The sequence below is a fragment of the Ciconia boyciana genome, chromosome 5, assembly GCF_034638445.1.
Source record: "Ciconia boyciana chromosome 5, ASM3463844v1, whole genome shotgun sequence".
NCBI lineage: Eukaryota > Metazoa > Chordata > Aves > Ciconiiformes > Ciconiidae > Ciconia > Ciconia boyciana.
Genome location: NC_132938.1, coordinates 9,615,053 through 9,630,786, shown reverse-complemented (window position 1 = coordinate 9,630,786; position 15,734 = coordinate 9,615,053). Strand labels below are relative to the sequence as shown.

Genomic DNA, 15,734 nt, shown 5'->3' with positions numbered 1-15,734 from the left:
TCTGTGCAACATTAGCCACTATCACCAGTGTGATTTTCAAGTTTATGCAAGTTTTTCAGTTTCCGAAATGACACTGAAGACAAAGCACATCCTCAATGTCAAATACTGTAATAGTCTTCATATTTTCCATCTATTAATTTGACAATTACAGTATAACCATAGTAGGGAATGAAACTTGAGAACTGGCACAGAAAATAGAAATATAACATCAGACACTCAGCATGTCTCTTCTGTGGTAAGATATGTTTGGCTAAGAGTCCATAAAAAGAGTCATAATAATCTCATTTCTTCCAGAGAAGTAATTTCATGTCCCTCAATATTGCACAAGACTTCTTGATACCTACGTTAAAGGCCAAGGAAATTCCCCCTTGCCACTATCCAAGACACAAGGTTACTTATAAAAGAACTGGAAATGGAACTCAGGTCTCTCAAATGTGAGACAGATGATTTACCCATACAGCTTTTCATAATGAATATGTCAAAATCTATATGTAATAGTCGGGCTAAAAAACCCTTTCCTTTCTGGAGCCAGCAAACAGAACTGCCAATGCCTTTCTCAATTTAACCAAAGCCACTAAAAGGTATATGTCACGCTGTGTTCATTGTCATTCTCAATATTAGCTTAAGTTGCAATGATCTAAAAAGATCCTAAGTTGAACCACAACTAATTGACTTCCATATAACAGAATCTGTCTTTCAGTTTTTCTTTATAAAGTTCTTCTCTATTAATGTTTTCTAACACAAATATCCTATAATGGTCAGCCATTCAGTAGCTAAAGGGTGTGACAAAGTCACCATTAACTTTCTGGTCCTTCTGTGGGTATTATGGAATAGTACAACTACAAGAAAATATGAGAACTCATGCTTCTTTCAGTGCATGGAATTGTACTGCAAATGGAGCAGAGGGTTGTAAGGAAGAAAAATGACAGTAATGATTTTAAAGTAATGAGCTGGAACAGCAGTAGTGCTTTTATGCTTCTAACAGTCTTCCTAAGAAATGTCGACATTAAGGTATTTATTTATTCTACCTTGTCTTGGAATGTAACCCTCTAAAGAGGACCTAGTTTCTGTCCCAGCAGATTGCACACTGACAGTGATTTTCACAAGCTTTGGTAACTAGCTTCTTTTGAAGCTCAGCAAAAGATACTGGGTAGGTAAATGGAGTTTTTGAGTAGTTCAAAGACAAGAGAACACACCGAAGGAACTGAGCCACATCTTCAGAAAGAACGTACAAGCTAACTGCAAGTAGATTGCCATGTACAGCATAACCTTTGTAATATTTGCCTGAGCATACATATGCATATCTACTGTGTTTTACATACATTAAAAAATTATGGCTAATACAAAGGACTATTAGATTATGTAGGAAGATACTAACATGACTTATGCTTAAAGTACAAAGGCATTATCACTATCTTGTTTATATCGCTTATCTACATTCCCTTCTTTCTCTGTTCCTGTCTAGACTAAGATTTCGTGCAGGCATACCTTGTCAAGCCCAAGGTATTATGGATTCTACAATAACAACTAGTTTTTGTCAACTAATGTAAAGAAGTTTCTTTAAGTACAGAAATGAGAAGAGCCAATCAACAACAATAACAGCTAAAAGAGACTAACCTCATCTCTGTGCTTCTGACAAAAGACCAAAAACTGAGATACTGCATCGCCCTTTCTGCTTCGCGGAGTAGATGCTGGAGTTTTCTTTCTATTGAGAGGGGAGCCTATCCCTCTTTTGGATTCTGCCTGTTCAGATGACTTTTGAGGAGTAGTATTCTTAGTCCCCAACTGACTGCTTTCTTGTGTATCATCAGTGGCAGACAATTTTGATGTCCTTCTCCTCCTCTTGTTAGGAATGCCAGACTCCTTTATTGATTTCAGATTTTGAGTGGTTTCTTCATTTGAGTAAGATGACTCATCTATCTCCTCTAATGGTTCCACAGCAATGCCAACTTCCTTTGCCACTCGAGGATTAAGATGAGGTCTGTCCCTAACATAGATGAAAGTGTACTTGGCCTTCCGTTCTTCCACTGTCATGCCTACTGCTTCACTTGCTTGCTTAACACCCATCTCCCACTGTGGCCGCAGCTTCCCTGAAACAGGCTTTAACATCTGCAAGATAAGACGACAGTGTGAGAAATTTGCCCAGTTTTGATTTCAAAATACCAACATTAACACAAAACAATTCCAAGAGACTAAGTGTAACGTATAATTATAATTCAGACATTCAAATGGAATTGTATTTGATAGTACTGATACCATGCATGAATCAATGACAAAGCAGTAGAGTACTGATTTTTAGTAAGTTCAAACAGTGGTAAATCATCCCATTCTTTGCATCTGTAAGTGAAATATAAGACTACAAGCCTCTGTAAAACAAGCTGTCTTTAAAGCTTTCTAGAATAGCTATTTCTATCTGTAAATACCTGTAACAGTAAAATACAAAGCTGCAAATCTTGTCTGACTTGGTAGCCTCTTACCTTTATTTTCTCTGCTTTAGTCAGGGCTTGTTTTGCACTTTCCTGGCATAATTGTTCAAACTGGTCTTTTTCTTTGAAGGGCACAAGGCTCTTCTCAAATATCCAGGCTCGCTCTGGGGCATCTCCAAAAAACTGAACATGATATTGACGAAAACTCTTTTTCTGTCCTGAAAATTAAAAATGAATGTATTTAAGATACCACTTAGGTTGTTATCCGCACTTTCAGACTTGAAGCCTTTTGTAAGTTGCTATAGTTACCATGACAAAAGCACAGTACAATTGGTTAACCTTTCAAAAACCCACTTAACCGTCTTGAAAGTCTCTGAGCTACAATCTACGAAGTTTGACACAAAAGCCCAATAGTTTAATTCCAAACAAGAATATGCTTTGCTAAATTAACTTAAGGTTACAATCATCTGTCAGTGCTTTCTATGTATATTAACTTACATGTAGGCCTGGATGTTTCTGAAAATGCTTAATTTGAAAAAGTTTCCTAAGCTTGGATAGCCTGTGCACTCAGCCTCATCTCTGATTCACCTAAACTTTATATTTTAATATTCTTGAACAGAAACACATACTTCAGCTTGTTTTAACACTTGCAATCACAACTTCATCTTAACCAAGCTTTTAAGGAATCAAAGCAAGAAATGAAAAGGATTTGGGTGGTGGAAGGGAGAGAAGGGAGAGCAGGAAGATAAGAGAACAATCCTGAAACCTAGACAAGAAACATCCATTCTTCTAAGACTGTAAAGAGGAATACTGTCTCACTGTAGTAACATACAGGCATACAACCTTCCCCTTCTAGGGATCTCAGCTATTCTACAGTGAAGGGGGAAGGCAACACCTTCAAAATTCATCGAAGAGTTCACAGTTAACAATGAACTTCTAAAAGGTAGAGGTAAGAGAATCAGACTTAAGATGTCCTCTAGCACCTCCTTCATTAAAACTCGCAGATTTGTTGCTAAGTGTTCAAATTAGGTTCTCATTTAAAAATAGAAAAGGTTGTAACTGTGATGACCTAAATGTTTGTGTTTGTAAATTCAATCCTGCTAGAAAAGGATCAGTTACCCCCCCTACAGTATCTATGGTTCTTCAAGGCGTCATCACATCAGTATGCCTAACATATAGTCTGGGAGGAAGAGGAAATCAGGTAAGGATGTCTACCCAGTAAGAACAAATAACAGCCACAGTTCTCCGTTACAGATGTCTTCAAACAAGGTCTAGATTTTGCCAAGTTATTAATACACTGCATGTCTTCTACCTTAATCAGCAAATACATCTAGTTGATTGCTTCATGCACTATTATAACTGGAGTTTCTAGACTTAGAAAGAACTTTCTTTTTGTAATTAATCAGCCAATAGTTATTTTTAAAGGGGCTTGATCTTGTCTCAAGATGTGGCATCTGGAACGGTAATATGAAAGCAACCTAATTAATGGTATGTGCATCAGTTTTATTAACCATTACATACATATATATTAAAAAACATACATGAGAGCTACAAGAACAATAATGACTCATTTGAGATCAGATATGAGAATCTAGAGGAATGGCATATGGAAAGGTCTTGGGACTGTATGCATCACACATCCAATCCAGTAGTCTAATACATGTTCCAGTAATGCAGTCAGGAGCAATTCTCACACAGGAATTATTTTGTCCTCATTAAGAAAATGTCGTTTAACTAGAGACTACTGAACTCCGATGACTTAATCTGTCTATGATGAAATGAAGGATAATTTTTGTATTTTACCAGGATATCCCAGCTGCAGACAGAGATGGATTGACAACCACCTGTAAAGATCTGCCTCTGAGCAGCCAACAGCCCAGTTCCAAGCAGACACACTCTATTCCTTTTACAATGTAATGCTGGATAGCTGTAACTGCCTAATTAAGGAGTTTAAATAACAGTGCCTACCACTAGAATCATTGAACCTATTTGTGAATCTTTAGGTATCTGCTGTGGGCTGAATTTGTATCAATGCTCCTGGATAAAATAATGGAATTCATAAAGGGTTGTTATATACAAAGACATAATTTTTGGCTCTCAGTATCCTGGAACCACTAGCTACTAAAGGTTGGGAGAGTGTTCTGGGGACCCACCACTATTACTTGTCTTTTTCTGTACCCTAGCATCTGTGGTCGACAACAGTCAGAGACAGGATATTGAATGAGATGGAGCTTTGGTCTGACTCAGTACGGGCCCTACATGAAAGTGTGCATCCCACAAGTTGAAAGTTACAAACTTTACTCAAGCCTACCCAGCTGGAATGATGAAATCAAGTATTAGCATCCAGAAATTCTGATTGTTTGTAAACACTGTTGATCTTAATCCTAGAAATGCTAAATACAGAGACCTAGCCGAGTATTTCTACAACTCCCAGATAAAAGAACTCTTCTGTTTGGAACAGGAGACTTTTGATAGTGCCTCAATAGTAAATGGTAGGTGGAAGATAATGTAAGACCGGAAATATGTACTGATGGAAATATGCACATCAGCGTGCATTTATCAGTTATGATGGCTGCCCAGACCTAGTCAAACCTCCTGAAGGAAAAGGCAGGCCCCAAGCCAACTCCAGACCAAATATCAGAAATTACCATCATCCATATTGCTTCAGTGAGATGGAAGTTAACATCTCAAACTATGTGGGCCCTTCTTTCTGTTAGTACTCCACAGGTTGCATTCAGACATATGACATCGGTTTTTGCTAGATCTATTTCTATAGTTTCTTACAAAAAGCTACCACAGATATTCTTGATAATGAAGCATAAACCTTGCTCCTTTCAAGGAGCAGAGTAATTCAGTTAGGAATTAATAAACAGCTTTATTTCTCTCAAAATCCAACTCTTTATCTCATAATAGACCTAATAATCCAAAGACTAAAACCACAGGGACTGCCTGATCAAAACTTTGAAAGAATGCTACAAGAAAAATTTGTCTGAGGAGTCTATAATAACCATTCTAGCAATTGTATGAATGCTTGAATGGGTTTTCAAAAAGCCATTTAGTTTACTACCAACATTGAATCTAGCTATAATCCTAGAGATCCTCATTCAATTTGTTCTTAAAAACCTCCTGTGAATGAGATCACACCATTTCTCCAGGCAATCCACCCCAATGCTTCACTATCTTTATCCCTTCCAAGTTCTTCTTAATATGTAGTCTAAATATTCATTGCTACTAAGCTCTCTTCTTCCCAGAAAAAGAAGAGTTTATGTCTTTTCTTCTTTGCATGTAACTTAAGTTATCTAAGGCCAGTTACTGGGTTCTCCTTTAGGGCCTCTTTGTCAGATTAAACAGCCCCAGTTCTTCAGTCTGCCCATGCAGGTAGACTCCTAGATATCTGTTCATGCTGTCCTCAGAACCTTCTCTGTTTGGTCCATGTTTCTTGAAATGAGATGACCCAAACAGGATGAAATGAACAAAGTACTCCTGCTGAGGCCATGCTACCACTGGAAAAGCAAAGGATCTACCTCATGCTTTTTATAAGCATCACTATTAATTTATGTCAGTGTGACTTTGGTCCTTCTGCAGAGAAAACTACAATGGTTTATTACGACTCTCAGATTCCTTTCTGCAAAAATGCAGCTTTCCACTCATTTCCCAGCTTGATCACCTACCACTGTAAAAATCCAATGCTTACTCCTTCTGAACTGCGGTTTTTTTCAGACCACACCCCCAAGTGTCAAGATTATTCCTATTTCCAATCCTACATGTTTACAGTCCCTCCACATTAGAAATCTGTAATTCCAATGCAAATTTTAAATGTATATTCTAGTCCATTTTCCAAGTTCTCAATGCAACCCTTGAAAACTACATAAAAACAAAACCACAAAAACATTCCTTTCCCAGACTTAGAAATACATATTTCAAAGTTACCGAAACCTCTAGTGACAAGTAAATGCCCTACTCTGTTCGTAACAACAGAAGCCAATACTTCCGCTTGATCTAATAAAATACATGAAAGTATTTAGAAGCATAAATATCAAAACAAAGTTATGTGCTTCTACTTTGGTTTGATATTCCTATTAACTTCTTGCTTTTCTCCTTAATCTGCAAGTTTTCTGGATTCTGTTTTCAGGTTTTCTAAACTTTCAGCACAGTTTGGCATAAACATAGTAAAAAATAGTTTACAGTACTCAGCTGGAGTTAAAACTAGTGAGGGATGCAGCAAGAAGATCTTTTGTAAATACAACAGTAGCAAAAGGAAGGCTAAGGAATGCTCACTGGAGCAGGAGACTGAGTGACAAAGGACACAGAAAAAGCTGGGGTCCTCTATGCCTTCTCTGTCTCAGGGTTTTGTTTGTTTGTTTGTTTTTTAAACTGTAACATCTGCCCCCAAGGCTTCAGGTCCCTTAGTCTAGTGATAAAGGCTGCAAGACTGAGGCACTACCCACAGCATATTAAGAAAAAGTCAGGGAGCACTTAATCAAATTGGACATCTATGAGATTATGGCACCAGATGGGATGCCTCAGAAGGAGCTGAAGGTGTTGGCCAATGTGATTGCAAGGGTAACCTCTATAATTTTTGAAAGGTCACAACCATCAGGGGAGACACCCAATGACTGGAAAAAGGCAAACATTGCAAACATCACACCTCTCTTCAAGAAAAACAAGAACAATCTGGGGAAGTACAAGGTAGGCTGACTAGCATACTCTCAATGCCTACAAGATCATGGGGCAAATTCTCTTAAAAGACATGTCCAAGCACATGGAAGACAAGAAGGTGTCTGGGAATAGTCAGCACAGACTCACCAAGGGCAAATTACGCCTCATCAATCAGATTCACACAGTGCTAATACAAAAGGCAATGGACACAGGTTGAAACAATGGAAATTTCAACTAGATAAAGGGAAAAGTCTTCTTGCTATAATGGCTGCCAGTCACTGGAACAATTTGCCCAGAAAGGCTCCAAAGTCTCCATCCTTGAAGACATTAAATATTTGACTGGACAAGGCCCTGAGCAACCTGCTCTAACTTGGAAACCATATGACTTGTAGAGGTCCTTTCCAACCTGTATTACTTTATCATTCTACAACCAGCACAGATAAGCCTCAAAAGTTTCAGGTATCAGAACAGAGAACAAAGCTGCAAATGAGATTAAGAAATCATACAGATTCCTACTTAAAAATTTCATTAACACTTGGTAGTCCCTGCATATAGAATCAACTAATGTTGTCTGTAGACAACAGTGTTGATTCTATGAATCACAGAAAATTTAGCTGCCTGAATTATGGATTGCTTTTAGTAAAGCATAATCATCAGAGTATTTAATTCCCATTAGCTTTCAATACAATTTTTAGCCCATATCACTTCTCCAAGCATCTCCATAAAAACAACGGAAAGCACCACCAGATCATTTTTTTTAATAAGACTCCACACAGTTTCATAGATCACAATTTTGGTATCTTTTGGAGAATGTTCAGAGTTAAAAAGACACAGTGGAAAGAATGCTCTGTCTGCTATATGCTCAAGAATAGTGTTTAAGTGATTTTAACACTCCTCTTGACAACAAGGAGCTGATTCAGTTACTGATACAACTGAATAGATAAAATGAAGAACAGAATTTTCCCATAATAATGGTTATGTATACCTGGAGAAATCTGGATGTTTGTAGCATCACTGACATACCTTTTAGTTTAGTGTAGGAATGGAGAACAGGATCAGCAGAAACCATACATGGCCACCATGGAAAACCAGACACTTTTGACCACACTAGATCTCCTATATTATACTTCAACAGATGGACTTTGTCTTCTTTGATGTTACTTTGAGTTGGATCTCTCTTAGCAGGAGCCTTAAAAGATAAAAAAAGAAAAAACAAAGAACCTATCACCATATTTATTCAGATATGCACTAGGATTACTAAATAGCATACAAAAATAAACAACAAACTACAGTTCATATTCTGTTTAAACATTCTTATTATATGTAAAAACACAGAGTGGTAATGGAAGGAGGGAAATAAGAAATCGTTCAGCAGAATAAAGAGCTATCATGTTTGCTAACAAACAATAATTATATTTAATGTGTAATAAAAACTTTAAGTCATAATTGTTGTTCTCTCACATCAAAAAAATTCCAAGTTCCATTTATGTTTTGGGGGTTTTTTAGTTAGAAATATTGGCAAGTAAGTTGTAGTTTCCCTTTATCTTTTCAAATAACTCCTGAGAGACCATCAGGAAGGCTTACTTTAATTTCAAACACATTAACTGAGCACTGGATGTAGATGTGGAAGAGCCAACCCCCCTCTGTATTGAATATTATTAATCAAGTTAAGCGCTATACACACAAAAGTGTTCTTACATTAAAAAAAAAAAAAAAAAATCCCAAACTAGAATAGACTGAAATACTGTCTTTATGTCTGAATAGAAACTACATAAATAACCAGTTAAAAACCCCCAAACTGCATCTTTCAGCTGTCTTTTTACATACTAAGAATTTGTGACATGACCCTTCCCCACACCCTTTCGCAAGTTTTTTTTTGTGTTCCAGTTCTAGCAGTAAAAGTTTGTGAGTGCTCAGCTGGTGCTCTAAAGCTATTTTAGCTATTGGAAAACAATTACAGAACTATTTCCTAATTACAAGGGAGTTTTGTGTTCCCCTACGATAGACACACATTTTTACTGCATCATAACGAAGTTCAGCAACACAGACATTTATTCACCAAACTAAAACCAATTTACTAAGTTAGTGACATTTTGTCTTTTTGGCTTCATCTGTTCTATTTGATATAAATAATGAATGCCTTTATGTAAGTAAGCACTAACTCTAGACGTAAGAAAGCACAGAATGTGTCTCATTACAGATACCTGTTAAAAAAAAAAAAAAAATCACATTTTTAATTTGCTTTTTCGTTTTTCTAGTACTCAATTTATGTGCAACATGTTACGTTGTTCATCTTGTGTAGTACCAGCTCAACATACAGAGGGTGGACCGGAACTTCAGGCTTTCAGTGGATTTAATATTAGAGCTGGAGCAAAATTCTGTTTTAATTAATTAAAAGTGGTGAGAGGAAAAGAAAGAACACTGTTAAGAAAACAGAAATCTAGAATGCAGAAACAAGTATTTGGAGCATTATGTTGAATCAGAGTAGATCAGGTTACCTCGTACAGAGTTTTAAATCTAGAGAATACTACCATAACTAATTACACATTATTTTCCAAACACAAACAACAAGAATCTTTGACATGCTGCAACAGCAAAGATTTTTTTGTAACTCAAACATAGAGGTACATCCAATCAAAAACCCTAAAGCCTAATGTACTCAGAAACCCCTTTCCTCAAAGCTTTTAAAGCTATGCCTGGTAAACACAAGTGATGCTATGTCATCTGATTGTTAGGGACAGTTACTCATCCAGTGATTCAGCTTTTCTGATTAATTCAGACTTGGTTCATGTGCCTCCAGCTAGAGCCATGTTCCCATGTCTCAAGGTTTTTGGCTCTCTAAGGATTCTGTAAGACTGTCAGAAAACCCCTCCCACTGAGCTTGCCTCAAGTCCAGCAGTCTCAATGGACCTAAAAGATTCCAAGCAGATGTGAAAAATCAAATGCTCCTTCTAGCAGTGAAATGACATGAAGAGTTATGCTTAAAAGCTAAAAATTAAGAAATACATATGCCAAGAACAGATCCAGAAAAACATTAATCCTAACACACACAAACTGACTTCAGCATTTAAACTAAGTAAGTGGGATGAAAATATTTTTCAATGAGTTAACTTTTCAGAAATGTAAAATTTACTCAGGATTCGGAATCTCTTTTTTAATTTATGAGTCCCTGTATTTTTCAGAAAGTGCAACTAAGCTGCAAAGATTTATGACTACAATCTGAGAGGGAGCTGGCTGGAATAATGAAAAGGCTCTAGCAGTGCTTATTATTGCAGCATAACCTAAAAGGAGTGGCAGTACAGGGGTGAGTATCGCATTTCAATATATCTACAAACACTTCACAAATTTTAATATGCCCAGAATTCTTTTACTATACTGGATCATGATAAAAAACTTGAAAAAGACAGGCTCTGGTAAAACCTGCAAAGTTTATCTATACAGCACTTGCTGTATTTATGTTTTCTTTTATCGATAAAATGTACATACTTTAAAAGAATAGCAAAATACAGCACAGAATTCTACATACATAATTTTCTTAAGAGCTCTCATATGAAGTTATTTAAAAACCTATAGAAAACATCACCATGAACTCACTTCCATCTTACTTTCCCACGTCATTCTGGTTTAGTTCGATTTTCTCATGCTGAGAATTACTCTGATCTATTTAATAGGTATCTTGACAGTAAACAGTGACATGAAATTCCTGGCATGTACTTCTGAGACAAGCAGCTGTAGGACATCAACAGTCTCTTCAATACTTCCTCTCAAAAATATTTTTGCAAACCGCCAGCATATCATTAAATGCTTAAGTATTTAAATTGTTTAAAAACATCAGAAAATGCTAGATACTGGAAGGCAGTCATATGCATAGATTTTACTTCAGTATCCAGGTTGGTTTTTTTTAATTATTGATGGGATGGGATGGGAGGAAGAGAGCATTTCTAAACAAATTTACCACCCAGTCCCCTGATGGTATCTGTGTTGTCATATGATGAGAGCTGGAGCTTCTTTATGAGACAATTTTTAAGACTAGGAAATCACCATTCAAGTTACAAAGTGGTATAGAAAAAAGTAATTTGGCTTGCAGGTTTTTTTCCTCCAGAAGAAAACAGGAATTGTTGTTTAAGCAAATTTTGATTCCTAACAATATGTATTCAGACAGAACAGGGCATCTGACTGTGGACCCATGGAAGATGGAGAGGCAGGACTGGAGCGCACTTTTGGTGGTCTGTGTGAATGCACCAGAAGACAGGGAATACCTCCTCCTGCAATAGCTGATCAATTCTTGCTGTGATGATACTTAAGCAAGCAAATTAAGATGGGAGACTCCTGGTTTAGAGCACAACTGTAAAGCAAGGGAAGGTCACACAAAATCAAACTATTTTAAAACACCTTGCGCCCAATTTTTGGCGCTCTGTGTCTTTTTGACAACTTTTTGTTTCTTGAAATTCTTCTCATTTCTAATTAGATCTCCTACCCATAAATGTCAACAAAGTAAAGCCTGTTGGGCTTTCTGTGCTGCAGAGGAGCACAGAACAGTCTTTGCTTGCCATCATTGCTAAGTAAGTTTGGACTGCTCTGTGTATGCCCCATCCCGTTACCTTTTGCTGCAGTCTTGACAGAAGTAAACACAAACACATTTAGTTGCAGAATTTCCACTCCCTCTCCTTCCTTAATTATAGGCAAGCCCTGCAGCCTCTGAGATAACTACCACCTGAGTCACCTTAGCCCCAAAGTTTAAACCAGTTATGCTACACAGAAGAAGGAAACAGCTTGTGATCATATTTCTTTTCTACTTTGGGAAGGAATTCCAGGGTTTTTTTTTCCTCTTTCAAACACTAGACTGCAGAGAAGTTACATAAATGGGCAATCAAAGCCTGGGTGAGCAGGTGATGACTCCCACACAGACCAGTCCTAACACTGAATACACAGGCCATTTGACAGGCTCTGCACTACTCAGTATGGCACACATCACAATTCCTGACTTTCTGGATTACTATCCTAATGAAACACTTGCTCTGAAAGGCAGCTAAACAAATTTTAAGTTTATTTTATCCAGGGGGGTGTGGACTATGGAATGGAGTAATTCCCTTATTGCAACTGAGTTTTTCTGTGAGAAATTATGCCTTGAAGAGTACCAGCATCCTCAAAAACTCATCTGGGCGAGCAGCTGCAATAGGCTGAGAAGGACCAAAAAAGACAAGAAAATTTAACATGCCTTTCCTTTTCCCTTAACATTTCACAGATTTGTTTGTCATTTCTCTCAGCACTTTCATAAGCGATGAGTGACAGGCAGATTGACAAGAATTTATGACACTGCTGTCAGCATTCTACCAGCCCAAAGAAGTGGCTTAGCCGTAGAAAACATTGGTATTTAATTAACTTTGCCTACATTTGACCAAAAGAATCCAATCAGTTTCCATTTAGTTCTGGTCTCATAATATTGATTAGTGAGACAAGAACACACCATGAGCGATGGGTAATTTCAAAGCTTAAAACTATCTTAAAATGACCAAAGAAAAATGCATTTAAGAGCAGCATCTTTACTGTACTGAGAGCTTCAGGTTTGTTTGTAGACTGTTATGAACACCATGATGAGTGTTTAGTAAACAAGGGACAGGTAATTTTTTTTAAAAAAACACCTGGAAGGCTTACCTAAAAGGTTGTGTCAGACTGAGATAACTTTATCCCTTTTAAAGTGATCAGTGGTAGAGCTACTAATATTATCATTATCTATTTTGTGTATCTATGCACGTGTGCATACATGTGCAAGGAATTATAACCCCTCAAAATTATTGCAAATTACCTTAAGCATCAAAAAGTTACTATTTCACTATACAAACTTGGAAAGCTATAGAAATAATTAAAAAAACCTTTCATCTAACTGTAAACTGTCAAAAAAGGAATTAGACAAAGAACAATGTTGAGAATTGGTGAAGAATACACCACCAGAATTTAATATTGTACAAAAATAAAAGAGAACAATTAAGACAAGTGAAGACAGTAAATGCTCTCCTCTTCTGTAGCATAACGGGGAAGTACATATTGAACACCTTGCAGATATCTGGTATCTCCCCTTCTGTTTTCATTAGCAATCCAGTTCCATCCTGTATCAAAGAACTTCCACTGGACTGCACTATAATAGAAGGCCATGCTACAAACACAGACTGATGGAGGTCTGCTTGCAGTCCAGAATAAAAACCAATCTACTAGCATTACAAAGAAACTCAAACAAAATAATCAAGGTCCCTAAACAGACTATATGCAATTAAAATGTACTTTGAGTCAAAGTTAGAACACACAAACTTGGACAGTCAAACTGTTTCTTTACTATGGAAAAGATAACATTGCTTGCTGACCAAAACCATGTATTTTTCTGGTCCTGCTATCTACTTGTGCTGTGTTTCATCCACTAATACTCCTGTTTTCTACCATGGACTTGTGTAATAAAAATAAAAGTAAAAATGTTTTGTCTTCTCTTGCCTGTCTATCAGGAAAGATAGTGAACTAAGGAAGTGGTTGTAGAACAAACTTCATTCCTTTCAGAGGTTCAGGAGAGGTGATAGGTTTGTCTGGAGAAAAAGAGAGCAACAGAACAAAAAAGATTATTTTTGTAATGTTCTTCTGTCACTTGAATTCACCAATGATTAAGGACACTATAAACAAGCAAACAAACTACGTAATAGGACAATGATTCCAAACGTTTCTTCCTTGAAAAACCACCATCACAATTATGTTCTTAGGAAAGCTCTTGATTCCTGAAAAATTCAAGAACTTCATTTGACAAAAGACAAATCACCGTTCAGTGTTCAGGCAAAGGAATGGAGGGATGCAGCTACTTTCCCAATGAGTGATGTCCTGTCATTCAGGACAGAGAAATGGCTTCTTCTCACTCTGTGACTGAGGAAAAAAATCTCATGAAGTCAAATAACTTCAAGACAAAAAATTACAACTACAGCTGATTAAAATCTATGCAAAACCCTCAATACACACTATTGCTTCAAATGAAAAGGGTGGCAACTTAAGTCTGTTAAGAAATGGACACTGCTCATTCTAAATGATTCTGTCTATAAAAACAGAGTATCCTCACAAATGTAACCGCCTTAGTGTTTTGTTCTTTTTTTTTTTAAGAATATAATTCACACATTATAGTAAATCTCTTTATCCCAGAAGGACAAGTCCTTAGAGGCCCTATGGTTAGCCAAATAACTCTCACCTTCTGGGATGTGGGGGAGTATATTTAGATAGTAAACCACAAATAACTGAATGTATTAAGAATAAAAATAAGTTTTTCCACTTTGTCTTGTTATATTCTGTTTATTATCTAATGGAAGAATGCTGTGTAATTACATATTCAGCAAACCACTGCCTACAGAGAGAATGTTTCAGGCAGAAGACTAAAGAGTAAACCAGACCCTTGCAAGAGATTAAGATAAAACGCTGAATTATTACTACAAAATGGAGAAGAATGAGGAAACGTGAAGGAAGAAGCAATGAGTTGGCTAAGTTTTGTGTTCCATCTTCAGTAAAACAGAAAGGGACACTTCAGTAGAACATCCAAAGACTGCAGCCCTCAAAAGGCCATTGTGTCAACCTCTGCACAATTAAATCTGCAACACCCTCGTAAAACATGCATTATATTGTGCAGTGAGGTAAAGACTGAGGGGAAAGAGGACATGGAAAGTCCAGATCAAAACAAAAAAATGAACAAACTATACTGGGGGTTGGTTTGTTAGTTTTTCAGATTTCTAATTGTTTTATACCAAGCCAGAGATTTAACTAAAACCTTCCAAATTCAATTTTGAGAGCAATTATGTTAAATGTATTTCTTCAAGTTATCTTTTATTTTCTTCTATTACTAACCACTTATTTTCTTCCATTACTAAAAGGGGATCAAATCTGGCAGTGTGAACAATTACATTTGCAGAAGACACTAAATTTGAATCTTCCTGCCACAACCAGGATTTATTTATTTTTCTTCAATGTGCTTAGATGGTAAAGCTATAAAACAAGAGGACAAAAAAGGCTGAAGAAAATCACTGCTCTACTTGTAGATGCCCTGAAAACTTTTCTGTGCTGTCTGAGGCTCTTTGAAACCAAATATAAGTTTTGTGACAATAGGTTTGTTTCCTCCATTTCTTTCCATAAACTCATCTAAAGCAGCTCGTGGACAGCATGTTGAATATCACCACGCAGGACCCTCCCCTCCAAGAGGGAAAGCAAGCAGAAGACAATAAAAATCCATTTAAGTTTAGACAGAGATTCAAAATGTAGATTATGGATTTTAAAACAAGATAAAAGCTCAAATTTGTATTTCAATTCAACCACTAAACTCCTGGTACATTTCAATTCTTTTTTCTGGCTTTGGTTCCCTCATTAGCAAGTCTCCAGCAGATGAGAAATTTCTTTAAGATGCTTTTACATTTAAACACAAATCTGTCTATCCAAATCAGCAATCTTCCTTTACACAAACACTATATGAGCAAGTATTTTAGAAATAAACTTAACACGGTATTTTAGTAACTAGGATACAACCCTTTTTTCAGAGTAAAGAGTTGAAGAGAAACAGATTCAATCATTCACAGATAGATCCAGTAAGATGCAAGTTCTGGAACACTTCCCAACCCTCGATCTTTCTTAAAAATGTGG

The 15,734-nt window shown here is 36.7% G+C and overlaps 1 protein-coding gene across 3 annotated transcripts in view; it reads right to left on the bottom strand.

Annotated features, from left to right (window-relative positions):
• NSD2 (nuclear receptor binding SET domain protein 2) overlaps positions 1-15,734 on the bottom strand; it is a 104,536-nt gene that overhangs the window by 39,765 nt on the left and 49,037 nt on the right. For all 3 annotated transcript variants that reach the window (XM_072861960.1, XM_072861962.1, XM_072861959.1), the window contains exons 3-5: positions 8,109-8,274; positions 2,478-2,644; positions 1,618-2,109 (exon numbers count right to left, since the gene is read on the bottom strand). In XM_072861960.1, coding sequence (XP_072718061.1) covers positions 1,618-2,109; positions 2,478-2,644; positions 8,109-8,274 — 825 coding nt within the window. The remainder of the gene's footprint in view (positions 1-1,617; positions 2,110-2,477; positions 2,645-8,108; positions 8,275-15,734) is intronic.